Source organism: Seriola dumerili, unplaced genomic scaffold, assembly GCF_002260705.1.
Source record: "Seriola dumerili isolate Sdu_G_001 unplaced genomic scaffold, Sdu_1.0 BDQW01000449.1, whole genome shotgun sequence".
NCBI classification, from domain to species: domain Eukaryota; kingdom Metazoa; phylum Chordata; class Actinopteri; order Carangiformes; family Carangidae; genus Seriola; species Seriola dumerili.
This window is the reverse complement of record NW_019174704.1, coordinates 3,393,268-3,417,705: the sequence shown is the minus strand read 5'-3', so window position 1 is coordinate 3,417,705 and position 24,438 is coordinate 3,393,268. Positions and strand designations below refer to the sequence as shown.

Sequence of the window (24,438 nt, the reverse complement as noted above, 5' to 3'; positions counted from 1 at the left end):
CCAGAGTCAAAGCTAAACATAGAGAAGCAGCATTCAGTTTTTATGCACCATGTATATGGGACAAACTCCCAGAAAAGTTCAGGTCTGCTACAATTCTCAGTTCATTTTAATCAGGACTCAAAACATTTTCTTTTCCCAACTGGATCGTATTTCATCAGTCTGCTATATGTGTCTTATTCTATTTAATCTTATTTTAATATTCTATTCTGTTTTACACTTTTAAAACATATTCATGTGTCTTTTATATTGTATGTTTTTTATAGACTGCGTTTCTCATATGTATTTTCTTAATACCTTAATGTCTTGCATAAAACACTTTGAATTGCCTGTTTCTTTACTGACAAATTTGCCTTGCTGTAAGTGCTTGTTCTGTAGTATATATTATCATATCTGACAGTTAGATTGTTAATACTGATGCATCAATGTATAAGCAGCATTTTATTGCTGAAGCTGGTGGCCATAGTTTTTACCACTTTATATACAGTTAGTTAGTTAGTTTATTCCAGTAGCACCCGAGGGTCACAAATGTGAGCAGTTGTGAATTACTGGATGAAGAAATTAAAAAAACAATGTTCCAAAATACAAATGTCTGTTTTCTTTAATCTTTGTTTTTTGGGAAATATTGATGGAGTGGAAGTATAAAGTAAGCCGCACCTCAAAGTACAATGCTTGAGTAAATATACTCAGTTACTTTCTGCCACTCTTAAGTACATTATAATACATGTTATAAAAATGAACTGAGATATGTGGGAGAACTGAGAGTGTGCATCAGATAAAAGAAGAAATAAAGACAGAGAGAGGAAAGAAGATGGAGATGAGAGATGAAGGGTGGGGAGGGTCTAACTGTCAGTATTTGGGTTTGCTCATCACCAGTGTCCTCTCCTCCATGTTTCCATTCATAGAAACCCTCTACATTTCCCTCTCTCTCTCTCTCTCTTTCTCCTCACTCTTTCCACCACTGGCAGCCTGGTGGGGGTGGATGCTGAGCTGAGGAGCGCTGATTGGCTGCAGGTCACACAGGAGAACGCACCGCGCACCAATGACAGCTCCCAGTGCCTTGTGCATCACAGTGAGGTCATGTGGAGCGGAGGAGGATTAAAGGAGAGCTTAATCTCACTTCACACCATCACACTGCAGCAACACAACTCACTACATAAATGACCAGCACTGGTTCAACTGGCTAGATGGTTGTCAAAATTGTTAACTCATAGCGAAGCAAAAGAGATTCTCCTTTCCCACAGCATTGTGATTTATTTGACAGTGTGCTCTGTGACATTCCTTCTGCCCCTCCCTCAATTTTAATGAACAGAAAGACGTGTCTCAATGTGAACATTTGAAAGTAACATAAGTGGTGCACACTCACGTACACAGCTCAAATAATCCAGTACAACAGAAAGAGAGACCCCAAAATTAAGATAATAATCTCCTCTCATAGTCTCAATGAAAACTGAACAACAACCACTTTCTACAGTAATGTTTATCACATAGCCACTGCTTTGGATTGTCTTATACTGCTATTCTGTTACTGTGTCTTTCCTCTGTATGCCACACATGACTGGTGACCTTTACATTTTGTAAAGGACAAATATGGGCTACTGTATGTATTTATAGCAACAATACTATGCCATCTGCAGGTTTTAACTGAGAAAACTGCAGTTTTCTGTATCATTTTTTATATTGTGTGTGTGTGTGTGTGTGTGTGTGTGTGTGTGTGTGTGTGTGTGTGTGTGTGTGTGTGTGTGTGTGTGTGGATGTGTGTGTGTGTGCTGGCAAATACTTTTCAATTACAAACCTGTAAATGACAGTTTTGTTGACTGGAGCATATTTTTCGTTCACATTGCTGCTTTAGAGAAAGAAGCAGGGGGAGCAGATTTTATTTGTCCAAAAGAAATAAAGTGGTGAGTATGAGAAGAAGGCATCAAAAGAAAACAATATCTGAAGCAACTACCGGATTTTGCTTTTTACTTCTCTGGTTAAAAAGGCCTGAGACTTGTTTCACAAGATGAAGCGAACAACATCCTGAAAGAGTCTGAAAGGTGCTCAGGGTAAGGGCCATGGGGTTATTCACATCCTATTTTTGTAAATTTTTTCATCTTTCAAAAAGTCATGAAAACAAATCTTGGTGAATCTCAAATACATTTTTCCTGTAGTTATTTTTTCTAACCTTTTTGATTCTATTATGTTGTTAACTGCCATTTTTGTTTTGTGTGGATCCCCGGGAGATATGCTGATGTTGTGTCGGAGTCTCTTTCCCCATTGATTTGTATTTCCCCTTATGTCAACCTCAGCCCAAAAGATATCCTTAACCTCAACCAGTCATCTCTGCTACACCTACTCATAACCTACACTACACCCAACAACAGAAGGGGTGCTACAGAAAACACAGTTCTAATGTAAGGGAGCCACTGACAGTTGCTGAGTTAGAAGCTGAAACTGCACATAAAAACAGATAACAAAAAAAAAAAAGCTTTGGTCACGTAGAAGCTGAGGCTGTAATTAGTGGAGGTGTTGTACTGGACTGCATTACTAGTGTTTGTAGTACTCTCCCACTCTCATGTGTGAAAATGTGGTGGGAAAAACTGTACAAACGCCTTTTTAAAAAACTCTGTTTCCCAGAGTTTAAGAAGACGTCTTGAAATTGTTTCAGTCCAAAACCAAAAGGCATTCAGTTCACAATGATACTACTTCAGATGATTATCAGATCATTTGAGGATTTGTTTCAGCTCTACTTGTGATATTTTGCCTCTGTTTGTCACAACATAACCCTCACTCCTGCTGGTGGACCCTCGGTTAAAAATTTACCCCGGCTACAGCTTCGGCTGTTGATAAAGTTTGGAGCTAAATATGTCAGTATGTTTGAGTCAGCTGTGATTATTGCCTTCTCCCATGGCCCTTACCACAGTCTGGTGTTGCTTTTGTTCTCTCGTGTGGTCCCTGCTGCGGCTGTGTTTAGCTACAATCACACAGGGAGCTTTGACAGGCTGCTCGCAGTGATAAAACTGGAGAGCTCTGAGTGTATGTGTTAGCAGATGACTCATGCATGCAGCCATGTTGTTTTTTTGTTTTTTTTGTTTCCTTTTTTCTTTTCTTTTCTTTTTTTTTTTTACCATTGCTTTCTACAAGCTTGTTCTTTTCTACAGAATTAGCCCCAGAGTCAAGCAACAAGGTTGTTTCCATAGCAACACAGAAGCGAGTGACTGACAGTCAATGGTGTCAGTCGTCCTGTTGCCAAACGCACAGAACAAGCTCCCACTTCATAATTCTAAATATTGAACCTTTTCTGTGCCAAGTGGAGGTGAGAGTGTAGACCCACTGGAACTCACACGGCTCTATTGATATATTCTGCTTTGGGCGCCGGTCCCTTGTACCAGGCATTCCTCACTATTAAACCTGGAAGACTGCAGAGCCTTTTCTAGGAACAGAGAGAAAATCCTCTGGCTATTTCCAGCCTCACCTTAGCCATTTGTTTTATCCTATTTTCCAAGATTTGGTTAAAAGAAATTTTGATTTAGTGTGTTTCTAACAAACTACTGTTATGTGAACACAGTATTCTCAAGAGGGCATAACAGGATTACATAATACAAAGAGAGCCAGTAACCCTTAAATCATGGCGATTCACTGCTGCTTCTCCCTTAAGATGGCTTTCAAATGACTTTGATGAATTAATTTGTCTCCTCAGTCCACACACACCATGTGGCGCTTTAGTCTGTTGCCGGGCTTTCTGGCATCTAATGGTGAGTGGCAGGAATCCACTGATGCTGCATCTGAACTGCTGGAAATAGGCCTTTATTACATCTTTTACAATTCAACCAAGGGTAAAACCTTGTGTTCTTTCTTTCCCATGTCTTTCATTCTTTCATACTCAAATTCAAAATGAAAATAAAAACCTGTGGATAGAAATGGACTAAAGTATAGTATTGTAATATGATTAGATTTTACTCTAAATTGCCATCTTCTTTGGTTCTCCGCTAACATCTATATCTAAATGTTGAGCACTGTGTCGTCTTAGAGTAAAAAAGATTCAATTGCAATTGCTGTGTTTGTTACCATTTGACGGGGAAAGCTGGTGTTCTCTGTATTTTTCTTGTCGTCAGTAACACCTACGATGTGTTACTCTGTCTTTCAAACCTCTCTGATTTTGCCACCTTTTCCGCAACTCTCAGCCCCAAACCTATTCCTTTCCTGCTGAAGATGTAAATCATTGAAACACTACCTAAGTTTCTGAAACAGCTGGGCACTCTAGTTTTTTAGCAAATGTGACTCAAACAGGAGAAAACGCTGTATTTGTTGGGCATTATTTTCAGCCAAGGATTAAGGAACATTTGGTGTTGTAGTATTTACAGCAGATCTATTCACGATGCATACACTATTTCCGACATGAAAACTGGTATTTTAAAAAAGCTAAATGTGTGGCAAGAGAGAGTGTGAGTGTCAGACCAGTGTGCACATATTTATACCCAGAGTGGCTGGAACAGTCTGCCTGTGGGCCTGAGAACAGCTGAAAGTGTTGATATGTTTAAACAGAGACTTAAAACCCATCTCTCTTAAAACCCTGGCTCTTGATTAGGATGTTTTATGGCCATTATTTATTGTATTTTATCATTTATTTTATTGTATTCATGTTTTGAAATGATCTGTTCTATTTTATTTTTGTTATCATTTTAAAACATATTCATTGGTTTTGTTATTACATTTTCATTTTTAATTTCTCATGTGCGTTGATCTCTTGTCAGTCATCTATAAAGCACAAATCTGTACGAAAGGTGCTATACTATTAAAGTTTGACTGGTTTTTCTAGAGCAATACAAGGGTGATATCAAGGTAATAAGTGTTTTCTGATCTGATCTATCAGCAGGACTTCATCATTTGTCAGTGTCTTCCAAAAATATTGTAAATCTGTTTTATGCTGTGACACTACTGTGGTAAAGGTCGGGTTAGGTTTAGGCACAAAGAAACTTGGTTAGGTTTAGGGAAATATCATGGTTTTGGTTAAAATAAGTACTTCATTAAGGTTAGGGGAGCTTCATTGTCATGGTTACAATAATAAACACTTTTAAGGCTAAGGTTAGGGAACGATTGTGCTCATGGTCAAAAGCAACTAATGTTGACTATTGGTTTGAAGCAGGAAATAAACAGCAGTCTTCTGTGTTGTTATCTCCTCCCTCTGTGGACTTTGTTGTACTATAACAATGTCACTTGAAGAGTCATATTGACTACTGCCGCTAGGGGGCGTTGTCACTTGTACACAAACATTATTTTTGAATTGTTGTTTTTCTTGGGAGGACAGTCTCGTGTAAAGAGTGGTGGAGCAGACAGAGGCTTTACTATGAAGGTTATTGAGGTTGTGTTTACATCCATTTATGGCTAACTGGGGGAGGAGAAATCAAGCTTCTGCTTCCACCAATAGCCCCGTTCAGGACTGGCTCATCCACTGCGTGGGAGACAGAAAAGCTGTAGGAAGTGACTGTGCCCTTCACTTTAGTGGAGGTTGGGACGGATTAGCCGGTTAGGCTTCATCCTTTAAGTCTTTTCTCTTTTCTCTTGCAAAACTAAAAAAATACAGTTTGAAAACAATTCCGAGAAAGAATAAATCTCACTTTTTTAATTAAGTGAGCGCAGCATCTCCTTGTGGTGGTCTAAGTTGTAATGTGCTCATTACTGCCCCCCCTGAGTTTGGAGGGGATAACACCCACTGGTACTTTATAGTTGGTGAGTGTGACACAAAGGTGAGCGTTATGCTTCATGAGAAATGTTTCAAACAGTATTTTTCAGTTCTGATCTAGCAAGACAGACTTGAGATTTGTGAAACTGAACCATGCGTATTCACAGCTTTATAAACCTGACAAAAAGAGTGACCGGGAACATTTCTGTCTTTGTGCGTGCACAGAGTTTTATGCCTCTTTCAGCAGCAGGATGGTGTATGTGGGATTGACTCAAAATAAACTACAGTGCGTCTGTGTGTTTGTGGTGATGAGGAAACATGTCATCCAGTGCAACAGTGTGGCTCACTGATGTGCTTTTGGACAACAATCGAGTTTTATGGCACAGAGGAATCGGGCGGTGGCTACACAGACAGTACTTGTATAGTAGCATCAATTCATTGTTGGTTTGGTTTTTTTGTTTTTCGAGCATGAAATGAACCAAAACCATATTGAGTTTTGTGCATGAATGTGGAATAAAAGTGGATCTGTACAGCTGTGCTGTCTCACTGACAGGATCGTCTACAGTAAACAGTAAAATGTGTGATTAGCCACCAGCTGAAGACTAGCAGATGCAAACAAAAAGTGTGTTGCTTTGCCCTCTCAGCAATTCTACCTTAAGTGCACCCCTGGATGTTTTCTGAGCTCTGTTGATGTAACACTGTGCACTTCAAACAGTGTGGAAGTGATGGAGCGACTGTGACTGCAGACGTCACAGAGTGCTGCTGTATGCATTTGCAATGCCGTGTTCCACTTACGATGAAGTGCACAATGTTGGCTGCAGAGAGGCGTGTCTAATCCGTCATAAAATTAGAAAACCCTCTACAGCCACAAAACTCCTCTAACAGCCTACAGTACATCTGGGAATGTTGTGTAGGCAGTCGGTCTACTATTTCGACAAGACATGACAGCAACTGGAGACTCAAAGGTGACACACTGCAAGGAAAATGAGCCGTAAAGCTTTGCATGTGTCATGTATTTGAAATGGTTCTATATCTGGTGAAGTGTAGTAAGTTTCCAGATAAGCCTCCAGCCTTTTGCTCAGCCTCCACAGAAACACTGGAGAACTTGCATGTAATTCCCTCCTGAGGTTTTTGAGCAGACCTTGTGCTGCTCTGCACAAGGCCTTAAGGCAGTATTATGTAATCTACCAGCTGGATCATTGTTGGATTGGTGAGAGCCTATAGGAGAGCCATATCACATCCTGACCTGAACTAGAAGCTCTTGAGAAGCACCTTTAATTTCACATAAACAATAGTGTCATCTGTGGGACTTTGTGCTGCCACCTCTTGAGCAATGTCATGATTGACGTAGACACTGCAGTATCAACTCCCCATTCAAACTATACAAAGTACAGTCAAATCAACAGATGTTGGTCTGTGAATACTCAGCTCTAGAAATCCCGTTCACCTGGTCAGAGACCAGAGTAATAGAGTAGCAACGTGGGAGGGGCCACTGGTTCCTGAAGTGTTTTTGTCCATTCTGTGTTACCATTTCAAAACACAGGTTTATGTTAAGGCCACCAGTTTTAATTATTTCAACTCAAATTACAGATTACAGACAGGTCTAAATACTACAATACCCATGAGCCTCCAGCACCATTGCCATGAGGCCACTCTTCTCAAATGCGTGACGAAAAGCACAAATTCAAAACCATTTGTTATTACAATTTAGACCAAGCATGGCACCATAGTTGCTGAATTCATCCAAAACTGATCCAGAATTTAAAAGTGAGATGATTTAAGCTGCAGATTGTGTTTATAGTTTTCTCGACAGCGTGACCTTCATTTTTTTTTTTTATAATCCAATACAAGTGTTTTTTGTTGGGTATTATTTTCTGTTGCGGATTTGGTGCACCCAAAAACAATGTATGAAGACTGAAGTGGACATCCGTCCCAGAAAATGCATGTCAGTATAGGATCAATTGATTGTTGGTTGTTGGTTTTGGTGTTTTGGGATTTGTTGGCAATAAAAAAAACAGAGTATCAACAGGTTTATCCTTTAGAGATTTTTTCACTCAAGTATTGAATACCTCTGTTGTCCTGCTCTCAGTCTGTTCATCCTCTCTGCTGCAGCTTTGTGAATAAAAACAGGCTTCTCTGTAATTGACTTCCTTTATCATTCGTCATGCCTTGATATTCTACCACGTTGCCCAGCACACCGAAGTCAAAGATTTCTTTCAAGACTGTCAAAAGGGACAAGCCTCGACATGCTGACTTGATCTCCTGACCATCTGTTTTAACAGAGTATTAAACTGCTTAGAGGATGAAATGCTGGTGATTGTGAACCGCTCCCTGCATACTGGCGTGGCACCCATGGCACGTAAACAGCTGTTGTGAAACCTCGCCCAAATAAATGCGACCTCGACCCTATAATACTTAACAAACTTGAATTAAATTTCAAATCCTTACTTAGTAATTAAAATCATAGAAATCAGCTCATTTCTTACATAATCTTTTCATTAGTTTAGAGCAGCAGTTCAGAGTTTCAGTCTGGCCTTAATGCTCAGCGAGACACTGAAGCAGCTTTGCTCACTTGTGAATTATTACAAAATATAAAAGCATGTCAAGACACCAAAGTTTAGCAAGTTTTTTTTTAACCAAGTCTTAGCCTTTTATCAGTGTTAATTTTGTTTAATTAGTTTAAGACACTTTGTCATCTTACTATTGTTTAAGTTTATTGTTATTGGTAACTGAAGGCAAATCAATCTGGTTTTCAACAGTTTCATTAGATTTGTGTGGTGCAATTTACATTTTCATGTCTTCTAAGATCTTGCTGTTAAGTAATAAATACATTACATACACAATACTAGTGATGATGATTGATTAAATAATTTAAGGTTTCAGACAGCTGGTTGGACAAAACAACATTTAATGATGTCACCATGTGCTCTAGGATATTGTGATGGACATTTTTCAACAAATTGATTAATCAGGAAAATAATCAACAGATCTACTGATAATGCAGGCATACATCACACTGAGCAGTTTCCATAAAATTAGCTGTGGATGTTCACAGTCCGCAGTGAATCAACCTGCATCATTCCCTGACATCATTAAACTCCGAGACACAGACTGCATTTAAATGTACAGTGGATGAACTTTCCCTTTTGGACACACACAGTTTCCTCTTGTGGCAACTTTAGGTCACAAACTTTCAACTGCACACAAAATACTTTCTGTATGTAATGGAAATTTGATGAGCACATTCATAAAACAAGTAGTGAAAAAATTGTGGTGCAATTAGTCATTTATCAAGCCATTGTGTAATTTTCATCTTCGTCAATGTGAATATTTGCATATTTGAACATCTTTGGTCCTGGACTGGCAAAACAAGCTATTTTGGCTCCAAGAACTTGTGATGGGCATTTTTCACTGTTTTGCAATGTTTAAAAGACTAAATGATTAAATGATTAATAGCACAAATATTCAACAGATTAATCCTAAACAAGAACAATCATTAGTTGCAGCACTACTTGAAGGAATAAGTAGTGCTGCAGCAGACATTTGATGATCCAGTGGCTTTCCTTTAGCACCACACATTTTTTAGCAGCACTTACAGCTAAATAATCAGTATGTTGTCATTTTTGTCACCTAAAATGCTGTGGAAAGAAAAATAAATAATGTATGAAAGTGGTATTTAAGATTTAGCACTTTCAACCACTAAACCATTATTTTGATAAAACCGGTTCGCACAGCATTTTGGTCTACCACAATGTATGCCCACATCATTGTTCCTTATACAGCTTTACATTAATAATTATACCTAAAATGTATCTAATTCTACATAATCATGTTATGTCTTTACCATGATGAAATCCAACACTATGGTCACACCTTTTGACCTTGTGTTTTATCCCTTTCTCCAGGCGCTACTTCAGACCCAGATAAATGAATTACTCTTTGTGTGACTGCTTCACAGTGTCTCTCCCATTCAGCAGCTTTCAAATACATTTTTCAAGGTCAGACAGGTAGGGATTCTGGACTATAATGCGATCTGAACTGCTTTGCATTCAGTTCATCTGCCACAAACACATGACTCATCATTTGAATTATGGGCACCTTGTGTGAACAAATACGCATGACACTTTGGAGCACTAGCAGACTGGAAAGGCTTCTGCAAAAGTGTCTATCCATAATGCGCTAAGAGGAAAAGGAGGACACTGCACACTTTTGAAGGTCACTGCACTTCCAAAAATGGGGCCTCTCCAGAGTTGAAATTAATTAAGGCGCCTGTTTTAGAGACGGCAATGTGAGCCACTGCTGGAAAGACTGGTGATTCTCCTTTCTTTACAGTCCAGTGTTAGAGAGTTACAACAGAGACATTATAAAGGGAGAGACAAGGCACTTGAAAATTCCTGAATAGAATAGTCCATAATGCCAAAGATTGCAGTTATATGACACACGTCCCACCCCTCCCCTGAAACAGCCGATTGTCTGCTTTATAACAGCCGACATCAAGCCAAACATGTTGCACTGACACAAGGGCGAAGTTGAGGTATTGTCATTAAATGTTATGAACAAGCAACAGTCCAAAACCACCCAGAAGATATTCAATATTATGTTAAGATAAAGCGGTAAAGAAAGGAGGTTAGGGTTAGCACTTTTTCCCATGTGAGAAGCTGCAACCAGAAACTCTTTTTTTGCTGAAAAATGACAAAAATGATCAGCCGATTTACCAAGCCTCGTTATAATATACAAATCTACATTCAAAATCACAGTTATTTTTGACTACACTAATAAATTTAAATCCAACCTCTTTTGGAACAGAGCCTTTCTGTTGTGTGTCGTGCTTCATATGTTTAGAAAAGGAAATTAAAAAAAAAACAAAAAAAACAATCAAGTGTCTCTTTCACATTTGTTAAATGAAACTTTGTGCACCTTGTTGAAGCAGCGTAATGGTTTGTAGGACTTGACAAGAGGGCTGTATTTGTAAGTTCTGGTTCTGTCTGGGTGGAGTTTGCATATTCTGTCTGTATTTGCATGTTTCCCTCTGTGTCCACTGCCTTCCTCCCACAGCTTGAGTGCACAGTAGACTCTAAAATACTCATGGCTGTGAGTTTATCTCAGCACTGTGATGGACTGTCCTGAGTGTTTCCCTGCCATGTTTCCAGTGCATGCTGGGGATATGAGCAACCTTAACATCACGGAAAGGTTCACTATGATACTATTATGTTACCATATGAATGGTGCCTCATTATACCTAAATGCAAACATCACGGTGCTAACATATTGGCGATGACGATGATTAGATGCTAAATATTAACTGGTAATGTTTACCATGTTTGTCATCTTAGTCTAGCATGTTAGCATGCTAATACTTGTTAATTAGCCACATGAATGAATGTATGAACAAAATTTCACAGCAATCCATCCAATTGTTGTTGAGCAGATGAATATCAGCTTTTAGCTATATTAGCAATTAATTAATATAATTATATATAAAAATAAATATAATTATTTTCATCATTTATTACTAACTATTTTCTCCACCAATTGCTTGTTCTATAAAATGTCAGAAAACAGTGAAAAAAGCCTGTTAGAGTCAGTCCAAAAATCCAAGATGTTCAGATAACTGTGACATATGACAAAGACAAGCAGCAAATCCTGAAGTCTGAGAACCTGGAACCAGTGAGTGTTTGTCATTATTGCTACAAAAATGACTAAAATGATTTATCGATTACAAAAATAGCTGCCAATTGATTTCCTGTTGTTTAGCTTATTGCTCCAGCTCTATAATTAATATTGGGAAATGAAGAGTAGTTTTTTTAATCATTCGTGAACTGATGTAAAATCTAATGTGGTTGTTATTTATTATCCATCGATCATCAAAATCATCTAACATTACAAAAAGAAATTCTATTCTAATGGCTTCATGGCACAAAACACAGTGTTGTTATACTGACGGTGCAGAGAGAAAGGTCACATTAGTGTACAGCAGCCTCAACAATTGCCAGTGGTGGTGGAGGGCAGTAACTGAGGCTGCCCTCTGTGGTAATCCCAGCGAGACACTCTGATTAAAGGATTACTCCTGCAACTAATTTCAAAGGGATAGACCAGACCAGAACGAGGAAGCATAGAGGAGAGGAAGTTGTATGGATGACTGGACTGTTAAAAAACTGCCTCACCGAGGATGAGGATGGCTGGATGTAAAGCACCCCAAAGCATGTTGAAGATAAGCACTTCCACAATGTTTCCAGCACTGACTTAGTTTTGTAGGCTTTGCCAGGCCTGATTTTCTAAGACAGGATGCCTCAAAAGTCACAGTAAAACCCCTTTACTGAGAAACCAGGCTGACAGAACCTCACACAGCTTCAATTTTCAGAGACGCTCTAGAAAGCCATTCAGTGACTTCCCAGAAGCCTCGGAGGATGTATATCTCCAGGGGGATCAAATCTCCTGGCTTCATATTGCTCTGATTAAACACTGAAAAGCCAGTGGACAGACAGATGGTAGCGTATGAAACTAGGACTTTCAAAAATTCCATGCAAACGCACTTTTTGTGCTGGATCGCATGTTGACTTTCATTTAAAGCTTGGCCCGCTCGCAGTAATGCTTCTTCATGGGGAGAAGCAGCGACAGTATGACAAGAGTGGTGGATGCATCTAATGTTATTTCATATATGTTGAATGTGAAAAGAGCTGTATCCGTTCTCTTTGAAACTAGTTCAGCCCAAAAGGAGGTCACTTCATTCTGAGACAGTGCATGTGGGACTTCAGTGGATGGTCTGATTCGTCTGCTGTAAAGTGACAAAATCGTCGAACATTTGCTCACTGCAGATAAAATCCATTTTCAGCTCTGGACTGCAGCTTTATTCTGGATCACTGCTGTGTTAATACACTCAGTACATTCCTCTATGACATAACAGTACCTTGCTATTGAAGCGTCTGCTGTGAGTCTGACCTTTGATGTTCTAATTAAAGCAGAAAGAGGAACATATTGTCAAACACGCTCAAGAGGCCGCTCCATGAACACAGCTTCATCCTGCTCGATGAATGCTAACGTACCTCTTTTATGAAATGAAAAGCTTGACGCGCCGTACTTTGAACCACAATTTCAAGGCCCTTTATTGTATGTCATTCCCCATCTGTCTCTCCCCTCATTTTCCCTCATGTGTCATGTTTCTGCTGCCGACTCTTAGTGTAGGAATAGCTTCATGGAACTCATCATCATTCGGGTCACCCACCCCTCCCTCAGACCATTTGGTGTCTGCATAAGTATGTTTTTCACACAAGTGTAATTGGCGCCCACCAGGGCTGCACCAATTTATCAATTAGTCGATTGGAAGACAATTAATCAACAGCTATTTTGATAATCGAAGAACTGTTTAAGTTGTTTTTAGGCAAAAGATTTATGAAGATTTATGCTGTTGGTCGGACAAAACAAGACGTGAAGATGTAACCTTGGACGCCTCGTGGTTGTCACAAAACTTATTCATGTTGACTTCTCGACTCCTCCACAGACTGATTTTCTTACGTAGGCTGCTTCTGTATGGAGCTGAACAAAAAATTATGTTTTTGTTTTTTGTTTTAGAGAATTTTATCAGGTAGCTATTGAAAGACTTGGGGGAGGTTTGGGAGCCTTCCTGTGTCATCAAGATCAAAGTTAACACAATTGGTTTATCACAAATTTCCCCTTGGGGAGAATAAAGTATATGTAACTATCTAAAACGATTAACTGATTAATCAAAAAAATGCAATAATCATCAATAAAAAATAATCAGTTGTGGCCCTACATCTCTATTTGGGTCAGCCACAGTTTGAATCAGGTCTAATTATGCTTTGGTCTATTCAGACTGGATATGACTACGCTCTGGCTTCCTTTAGATAAGGTCTCCCCCTTTTTTTAAAAAAAAATCATTTTAGGTACGCCTGGTTCAGGTAAGTTTCAAATCCGACATTTTAGACCCATGATGATGAAATTTATGTCACATTTACCCCTTGTAATCCCTTGTGGCTATGGATGAAGAAAGCATAATTTGGACTTTATTTTCTCCAATGCAGCCATTTTCTCCTTTTTGCTTAGGAAGCTTTCCAAAAGTCAGCCTCCCTGCACCTTGAACAGTCTTCACATTGGCAGCTGTTTAGAGGGACAAGATGATTTGTGAATAACTACAATGTTCTTGTTCCTTGAACCATCTGTGGTCACAACAGAATCATAAATAATGACAATTTCAATATGCGCACAAGTAAGACATTGAACACGATTGTTATTCCAGGGGGGTGTGAGTGATAAAACACAGTCCCCAGCCTATTACTGATACAACCAAATGCAAGACTGTATGTGTGTATGCTCTCACCACACTCCTCTCCACAGAGTAAATTCACAGGAAATAAAAGTGCACCTTAAAACACAAGCTGTCTGCCCAGATGTGACGTTAATTATTGGAGGGCAAACAGATGTGCTCATAAATATGGTAGGTAAGGACAAAAACCATATACATTTACATTCCAGATTATTAAAATCACTTCATGGCACACATAATATTAAAACCACTCCATCTCCCATTGGGAAATAAACCTTTTATCATTATTCAGTTCATTTTTCATTAATTATAATGTATTTCATCATTAATTAGCCTCAGCTTTGAAGAGAATGTTTTCACTTGTCCTCAGATATAATGCTATTTTACAGCTCAAAATGTATTTATTGCTCATAAATTAATCTGTCTTTATTCTTTACAGATTGCTCTAGTTTACTACAGCTGAAAAGGTCACTAATTTGGAGATGCACCAGTTACGTGTGAATACAGAGTGGGAGTGATAAGAGTGTGTGGGCAGGTGGACATTAATGCTGCTGTACACTTCTGTATTGCCAATATTTCCTCTCTCCTGTGCAGCATCCTACTTCTGCTTGATGGCCTGAGGGAAGTCCTCATTAATAAAGCCCTTGAGGGGTTTGCTTGTTCTAAACAAAGCAAGCTCGTCCTTGAAACAGATGACATGCCTAATAATGGTTAAGGTTAGCCTAGCCAGAAGCAGGGGTATGTCAATCACTGGGTGTTGACGTTGATCAGTGAAACACAGTGTAACAGGGTGGTAACTGTGAGTGCAGACGAGGCAGGGTGTACTTCACTGGTGCTTAAAGATCACCTCGTTTTGCAGTCAAACATCTGCATCAAGGAGATTTTTTTTTTTTTTTTTGCTCTTAAATGATCTATAATTAAATTAACTCTTATCAAATTAGTTTTTCATTACTAAAGGATTTTTAAAAAAGGTTCCTTGGAGATGCACCAAACTTTTGTGTTGCTGTTTGATTGACAGCTAAGCTAACAGGGACAGGAGACACAGTGTAAACTAATTTTCACTAATGACTAAAAGTGGAAATCACTTTGCTGATTTGAATCCCTTTGCTCAATTCAGTTAAAATATCCAGAGTTACTGACTATGTTCGTTCACTGTTTTCCTACACTAAGCAGACTCAACCCTGTAGGAATGCATTGCAGTACACAGAACATTAAAGTGATAGCTCAGTTAATTTGATGTGGGGTTGTGTGAGGTAGTCATGCGTAGTCAGTGGATTACCTGCAGTAGATTCGAAAACGGCCACCGTTAATTCCGTGTAACCGGTTGCTAGTGTTTTTATGATGATATTACTGAATTCACTGCCATGTTTGCTTGTATCCACAATTTGTGATAAAACGAATTCCCATGTCACATTTCTATTTTCACACACAAGCATGGTGACATGACTCACTTTTTCCAGTTGAAAGCTCATATTTCCCACAGACTCAACATGGCGTGAACAAGGAGGTGTGACTTAACATCTGTAAGCAGCTGTTTGCGGTGCTGCACGGACAGTTACACTTGACACCTGGGCACCACTTGTATACAGTACTGTAGTGACAGTAGAATGAGCACACCTGCTGTTTCCAACCAATCCAGCCGAAAACACTAATGTCTTACCACTTTACCTGTACGAGAACCTCAAATTCAGCATACTCACATGTAACATGTATGTTTGATGTTTGATGGGAATCAAACCATAGACGATGTGGTTATGTTATTGTGCCATTCCTCCACCGGATGCCCAAAACAAAACTTTTTGATTGAAAATTATGCATGTTATGCACTTGTTAATTCAAAGTCACATCATTCAGATTACCAATTTGCCACCAAAGCATTATCTGAGTTATAAGTTATAGCTAAAGATGACTGCCCCTAAATGATCCTGTTGACAGCTTTGACTGCTAAGCTAACGTTAACTTCACAGACTGAAAGATGGTGACTGTTATACGCAATGGGTTTAATAGGGAGCTTTCGACTCCTGCTATCTAGCTACTTTGCAATCTCACACAATGGATGAGATAGTCAACGGGAAACAGACTGGCTGACGTCACAAGACAACAGCCCTGTTTCCATTTGAATTTTTGGCTAAGTCACAAAACTGACGTTCATTGGCTACAAGAGATAAAATCTGCTGCGGACATTTGGAGTTTTAACCATAAAGTCTGTGGTTTTAACGATCACTGGCCAAAACTGAGAAGCCTTACAACGTTTCCTCTTCAGTTATATTGAATGCAGCAAAAGCAAACAACGTGTTGAACAGATTTCTGAACATATAATTTACCATAACAAAAATAATACTGTCTAAGTGATACAGGGCTGCCACTAATTATTATTTTCTTGATTTAATGATTATCATTGTGTTCATAAAATATCAAAATTGGCCAAATAGCCATCATTAGCCCAAGGTGGCATCTTCGAATTCCTTGATTTGTCCAACCAACAAAGACAGTAAGTTTACTATCATTTATAAGAAAGAAAGCAACAACACCTCACACTTGTGAAGCTAAAACCAGAGATCATATGGCATTTTTGCTTAATAAATGACAGGAAAGATTAACTGATTATCAAAGTAGTTGCCAATTAATTTTCTGTTCATCGCATAATCAATAAAATAACTAACAGTTTCAGCTCTAAAGTCATCACATAGTTCACGTGAATGTAAGTTTAGTAGCATTAAGGTTCAGTTGCAGCTTTGAAGTTATCCTCCATGCATTTACAAAGCAGCAGGCAGAATGTGTTTTTTCATTGGCAAAACTACCAAGATTAATATGGCGTTTTGTTATTCATTAAAGCTATAACTGGTCCCAACTGCTTATACAACAGGTGGGGGTGCAGTCAGTCCAAACAAATAAAAGGTGAGGAAAAAACTACCTGTAATATATAAATATATTATAATATAATGATGTCACACTGTACATATACCCCACAAAACAGTGACTGGTGATGTCGCAGTTTTAGTCTGCGGTTTATCCCTTAATAAACCTGTCATCAGCAGCTCCTCTAACACCACCTACTCTTCTAATTGTGTGTGTGTGTGTGTGTGTGTGTGTGTGTGTGTGTGTGTGTGTGTGTGTGTGTGTGTGTGTGTAAATACTTGAGTGCGTCATGTGTGCTGGAGGAAGCCGGATCTACCCCCTAGTTCTTTACAGCTGTGGGAGACATCTCTGTTTAATGAGGTCTGGAAAGGCTCTCCCCTCAATTACTATCTATCAGCTCTCAGTGTGTGTGTGTGGAGGGTCATTTAACTCCCCCTCTTACTCCTCTTCAAGTCATCATCAATTCATCAGCAGTCAGTGCAAACAGACAGTGATATCAGACTACTGCCAAGTTTTTTTTTTTCCCCTCATTCTGGATGATCGGCCGTTTAGGGCAAATAGGGCAAATCTAATAGAGATCATACCACGCAGCTCATGTCTTTACAAAAAGCTCATTAAAGCCCAAAGGGTTTATTTTCCCTTTATCAGATAGAGAAAGAATAGAAATGGCAGGAACTGTGGGTAGAGAAATGCGAGATGACCTGTAATAAAGGGCCCTTGCTGGACAGAAAAGCAGGAAAGTTGGAATAAAACGATCGCCGTCTTAAAATCGCCATAAACCTTCATTATTAAATAAATTTCAGTGTTTCCCACCAAAATGCCCTGTATAGATCCGTGAGGTCTATCAAACGTGTTGAATGTATTTCCTTCTTCAGAAAACACGTCATGCATTGTTTATGTCCATGTTTGCTTGCTAACGTGTGCCGGCACTTCACCGCCACCAACTGTTGATATATAAAAAGCGTGAAATCAATGACAGGATGTGAAACTAAAACTTGGATCCACTTGTACAAAATAGTAACGACTTTGCGATCACAAAACTTTACAAAAAGCAGCACAGCAAGAATTGGGTGCTCAAAATCAGATTCTTATATCTTGGCTAACATGAATGTCTCCTACATCCAAAATATAAACCTCCAAAAGACAGTTTTTTGTAAACAACTTTTCTAGCTCATCTTTAGCTCCAACTTACATGCTATCACAGGGTTGGGGTTTTGCGAACAATGTCGGCAAAATGGGAAGAGATATATGGGGTGGTGGCTCCAAGGAGACAGATCACTGGTCGATTGTTTGTTGGCAAGCCGGTCAGAACACAAAAAAAACATGAGGATTTAATAATAATTTCCATTTGGAAAGGTAAAATTTATTTCATGGATGCTTTTAATTTACGTTTGAAAGTTAGGTTTTGTAGAATATAACCTTCATTCTAATGGGATTTTCAACATATAACCAGTTCAACAGGATCTCCTGGGTTTTTGCTCTCAAAAAGTGAAATCCTTTAACATACACAGATTTACAAAAGGCAGCTTGTCTACTTCTGCCTACTTCATGTACGTGTCTGCTTGTTTTATTCACACAGCAGCAGCATAACATCACAGACACACACACACACACCTCATATCACACCGTGTTTAGGGGGAGTAGATTGCATCCTCTTCTTTTCAGAAGTGATTCCCGGCTGCCTGGAGGAAAATGGATTAAAACCTAACTGGCGTCATTTTAACACACACACACACACACACACACACACACACACACACACACACACACACACACACACACACGCCACGCACTCTGTCCACACCCCCCAAACTCGTTCTAGCACACCAAGTGCTTCATCCACCCCCTATTAACACACACTCACACACAGAGGGGATCTCTCTTCTTGCAGAAGTCTATTATTAGCTGTTCAACCCAGAGACAAACTAATGACACGTTGGGATGAATCACCAGAGCTGCTGCCTCCGACTATCATTACACTCACAGCACAGCTACAGTAGACAGCCATGTAGGATGCTGGTCACCACACACACACACACATACACACACTCATACCATCAGTCTGCTTCAAGAACTGCAGCAAAAGTTGTCATCCATGAACCACGGAGACCCACGTGTCTGCAGGTTTTCCCTGCAACACGTGCAAAAGCTGATTCAACTAACACCCCTTTATCTGACGTCCAGAACTCATCGTTTTAGTTTATATTACCTCCACCTACCAACAGCAGTTGATTAATTGACATGTTTTATTTGGGCTGGGTATTTAACCTCAATACTGGATGTCTGGTCAGACTGAATCTTGTTAACTCACTCTTTCAACTGATGGGTGTTGAGTTAAAGCAGCACAAATCAATACTTTTACATGTGAAAGTGATGAATCCACAGAGACTCTGCAGTTCCCCTAAACTACAGTTTTTTTAACATCTTTCAGCTGGCATTTTGGTTTTACTTACTTCACTATTTCAGTTCTGTCTCAGAGAATAGGGATACACCTATGTCATGGGCATCTGAACTTCTTTTTTTTTTTTTTTTTTCCCAACCAGCACAGCAATGCCTGGTCCCATGTTACCTTAAGAAGTAAGTGATGTATACAGCATTTACATTCACATTGTCCTTAGATGACCAGACACATTGAAGGCATTAAAGGGAGGGATTTTACCACTGAGTAAAATCTCTGATGGTTGATGAACTTAAAATCATCTCTCAGTATGTCTTGCCATGTTACCCAACTTTACTGAGCATAAGTAACACAGTGACTGCAAATCCAAAGACCCTGGTGTGCTGCTTGCATCGGCTCTGGTGTTATCAAACTGCTACATGTAAGGAAGTCTGACTGAAACATGGCTAGCCTGCTGCCGCCGCCAGCTGTATTCAGACTGAGTACAGAAAAACCATTATTACTTGGTGCAAGGATGAATGTGCCGTTACCATGACAACGGATGTATACAAGGAGAAAAATGTCAAACAAACACACAGATTAACCGTGTCGTGTGTACATTTTCACTGTGTGCTGTGAGCTCAAATGCACAGAGACCACAGCTTGAACTGGCAGCAGGCAATGTTAATGGAAGAATAAGTGATACATTAGATCGTGTAACAGCTCTGAATAAGAGTGGATACCTGATCCGTGTTTCCCGTAACTCCTGTACCAGAGAGGGAGTCTGCAGGTTTGACTCCAACCAAATACTGTACCAGCTCATTTTACACTGTAAAACACTTTAAACCAGACAGCACTGAAATCTGTGAGATCAGCTGCTATAAAGTGATGGAAGCGTCTTCCATGCGAGTTGTATTTGTTCCAAGGAGTCCTCCAAACAAAGAACATCATTGATCCGTGGCCTTGCCCTCCAGATCAGTACATAATATAAGCATCTTCTGATATGACGCCAGTATCACCAAGACAACATCGCCTCTTCAAAAGATCCAGATTCAGGTGATAATACTCTGAAGGTTCAACGCCATGAGCGACCCCTTTGACATTGCCACATTGTTTTCACATTATCATTTTATAAACTGTTATAAAAATATTAAATTATAGCTACTTTAAGGTTGCACATGGTGGTTTGGGTTGAAATAACTACTTGGTTAAGGTTCGGGAATATTTATTGTCATTTGGAGTCCAACACTTTGTTGAACCATCCATCCATCTCAAACTGTCTACACATCCAATCCTGCGCAGTTTTACAATAATGTCTTTTTCCTCCTTTGCTCCTGATGGACAAGGGTCAGAAATGTCAAGGCTTTGTCACATGAACATCAACACAATCATATATTTTTGGCCATTTGCTGAAAAAAAAAAAAATGATGCTCTATTTTCTTTTTTTTTTTTTTTTTTTTTTAAACTTAGGACAACACTCATGGCATGGTTTTGAATATTTACCAGCTTAAAAACTGTGTACATAGAACAACAAAAATGAATGTCCCTCTTGACCTTGTGAGCAGCTGAAAGAGCCAGCTCTCGATAGCGTCTCCTAAGATAAACTGCTCCATGGAGAGGAACCAACGAGTGATTCATCAACTCCAACAAGCCAAATGTATAAGACACTACCTCAGCCAGAAAAGAGAGACAGTGGGATGTTACAAAGCGAGCTTAGGCGGTGAGCTGCAGTTATTTTGGTGAGTTTGGCTCATAGCCGTTTCACAAAGCCAGATTTGGATGGACTTTAAATGACTGAGGCACCTTCAGCTTTCAGCCAAACCTGGTCATAAGCAGTAGTAACACAGACATTAGGAATCACACACCAATCTGACTGTTCTCATTTGCTTTGGAGAGATGTCCACTCAAATATTACAACAGCGAGTCGTCATGCTCGCACCGTGTTTCAGATTTGTTCAGCATCAGAAGGCGTGTAGTTGTCACGAAGCCCAGAGTGTTGTTAAAAAATCTTTTTTTTTTTACTTTTGTATTTTCAAGTGGTGACAGAAGTACTTAGATCCTTTACTCAATGTCACAGATCCCTCACATTAGAAAAGCAGAAATGTCACACTGTAAAAAAATACTTCATTACAAAAAGAATTACGTAAGTATTATCAGCAAATTACATTCCAACACTCAAAACACATTTTTTTCGAGATCATATTGTCCAGCTCTAAAACTTATAGAATTTCTGTCCATAATACTGTGGGCAAAATGGATGAAGCAACTTTAACGCCCGATAGCATTTTCTGAAAATGCGTTTAAGAAACAGATAATAGGTAAAATAGCCACTGTCAATATCTTGACAAATACCATGAATCAAATAACTGACAGATCTGCTTAACACAAGCAAAAATATGAAAGCGACAGATTCTTTAATAAATGGTGAAGAAAATCTGTTACCTCACAGTTCATATGATCATATGACGAACCAGAACATAAAGCGACTTTACTTTCTGCTTTTCTGGAGGAGTTTATGGTGAAAAACGTTGTCTGTTGGAGGTAACTCCTAAAACCACCAACTGACTTTTACATTTTTGTTTGTGTGCAGATTATATAAATCTAATCATGTCCTGACTTCATATCCGTACTGATATCGATCCTCACGTTTTGAAAGATAGCTGATATGCTGATACACTTATTCACTTTCTTTCGGAGAGTTAGGATTGATACCACTCTCAGTTTTTGTATAAATTACATAAAATGAGGTACATGTTGTTAATCAGTGAGCTTTAGAGGTGTGGATTTTGTTCCCTTTGAACAGTAACAAGTTAGCTGTTTCCGCCCATTTCCAGTCTTTATGCTAAGCTATGTAGGGCTGCAACTTGATCTGACAATTATTTTCTCAGTTAATTAGTTAAGTCTTTAGTCAATCTTTGGTCAAGTGGCTGGAAATGGAAATGGTTTGCTTAAAAAATTTCTAAAACGCTTAACGATTTTCCACTGATTAACTGATTAATCGATTAATCACTTCAGCTCTTAAGCTAAGCTAACTGGCTGCTGGCTCCAGCTACACATCTACCATACCAAACTGGAGAGTGGTATTGATCTTCTCATCTAACTCTTGGAAAGACAACGAATAAGTGTGTTTTTTTTCAAGATGTTAAACTATTCCTTTAACATTCAACAACTACAGCTCCCATGACCTTTAGACGCAGACTAAAGACTCACAGGAGCTCTGTAAATTTAAAGGGGCTTAAATTCTACACCGAATGTGCCTGGAGACAACGAAATAATCAGGTTTCAGTACAAAACTTAAAACTCTGTTCTAATGTTTGTCATCAACAGTATAGGCATGTGTGTCTGTGCATCCTCCCAGTGTAGAAGTGGAAGGAGCGCGGGTTGTGCAAGATGTTGCATGTTGAATGCTGAACAGCCTTATACTCAGCCAGCCAATCAAACCTGGACATCATGACTACCATATGAATGTGTGATATGGATCTGGACATGGCTGCTCCAACCGATCAAACGTGTGGACCCTTCCAATCAAGAGTCATCCTGCTCTCCGACTTAACACCTGACAGCACTACTGGCTGTTATATGATCCATCCTGCCACCAACATGTGCTCTCCATCACTGCTGGAGTGCATCTTGACGTTCTGAGAAGCACAGTTTATGTGTGCCTACAGGGGCTGTGTGCAAACTGACCAGTGAAGTCAATTTCAGACATACTGTACATGCAAGCAGCAGTCCCCTTGCCACTCAGTGCCCTAGATGAGTCCTTCCATCCTGTTCTTCCCAGCACAGTTTCTGCACCTATTTTGGATTCGAAACCAGGCCAGGCAGCGGCGCTCAGGGCAGAGCTCTCTCAGCAGCTAGACTCTTCCTTTTTTTCTTTTTTTTTTTTACTGTTTCTGCCAAGTTTGTCCATGTCTTAAATACTGGATTCTTGAGGATTTGATTCAGTGGCTGTCTAATTAAAACTGTACACGCTATCAGCTGAGTATCCCTTCGCAGTAAAATGTATTAAATTAATTGTTAACATACATCTGAAATGCCCGTTCTTAATGGAAATGTCTTCTTTCCTATGCAGCTCGTTTAAAGGGCAACAGTGAGACTGAGGTGAAACACAGTCCTTATCTGCAAAATGTCATGAGCAGGTTCGAGTAATTCTGTGAACTACAGATATTCTCAAAAGGTAACATTTCAATCTGTGACACTTAAGTGCGTGTCTTGCATTTTTAGAGCGTAACGATCAGTCTTAACGATTGAGACTAATAACGTAACCGATGAGGTTATTTTTAGCCTGCATGAAGATGCGCTCAGCAGTGATGGCGATGGCTTCCTCCCCCCTCCTACACCATGATGACGTCGCCCTGTTACGCAAAACCAGGGGTTCACCTTTTGTAGACCTCCAGCTCTGTCACCACTGGCGTCAATTTGTGGCACGAACGAAATAAGAGGCAATACACAGGCATATTATATAGTGTAATACAACACAACACTGGTCGAGGCAGTGCTGTCGCTCAGTGTCCGCTTTTAACTTCTGCTTTAGCTTTAATTCCCCCATAGCGTTTCAGCAAAGACACTTGTCTAAACTTGATGTTGGACACACCCAGCATGGTATGAAGCAGGTAGCTGGCATCCTGCGAGGCAGCCAGCGGGTACCCCGGCTTATCTGATGTGGACCCAGCCAGGGTCGCATGCCCGCTCACCTCCACACCACACAGCTCCCCACAATATAACGTTCAAAACACGACCGTTTGGCCGCTGCAGTCGGTTCATTTGTAGTTAAACACACAAAATAACAGCATGCCATGACAGAAAGTGGACACTTAACTATTTGTAGAGGTGTTGGAGACACAGGTCGAGGCATTCCCCCTCCACCTCGTCCTCAGACACCAGGTCCGTCAAGGGGCGCATCGGCACCGGGTCGCTGTCCTGCAGAGGCATTCTCATCTCCCGAAGAAAGAGCTCCAGGAACCGTCGGAAGGTTTTCTCCTCTGCTGCAGAGCCGGCCATCATTTCTCATTCCTGGACAGACAGAGACAGCTCCGCCCGTCAGTACACTAACTTGCCGGGCTAAGAAGAGAAGAGTCAGTACACTAACCGAAGTAATTGGACTGTCAGTGCTCTAACAGTCTGAGTGAATAAGTGTGTACTACCGGAGGAGCAGTGCCGTTGACTACCGGTGTGTCTGGAAGCAGCGGATCTGACTGGATGAGCGGACCGTGGCGTCTACGATTATACTATCGGTGGAGCTGTCACAAGCTGGACCGA

The 24,438-nt window shown here is 39.8% G+C and overlaps 1 protein-coding gene across 1 annotated transcript in view; it reads right to left on the bottom strand.

The window, feature by feature from the left end:
- Positions 1–24,180, bottom strand: part of ppm1e (protein phosphatase, Mg2+/Mn2+ dependent 1E) — a 55,233-nt gene extending 31,053 nt beyond the window's left edge. Inside the window, exon 1 of the mRNA XM_022762674.1 lies at positions 23,999–24,180. Coding sequence (XP_022618395.1) covers positions 23,999–24,180 — 182 coding nt within the window. The remainder of the gene's footprint in view (positions 1–23,998) is intronic.
- Between the last annotated feature and the right edge of the window lie 258 nt (positions 24,181–24,438).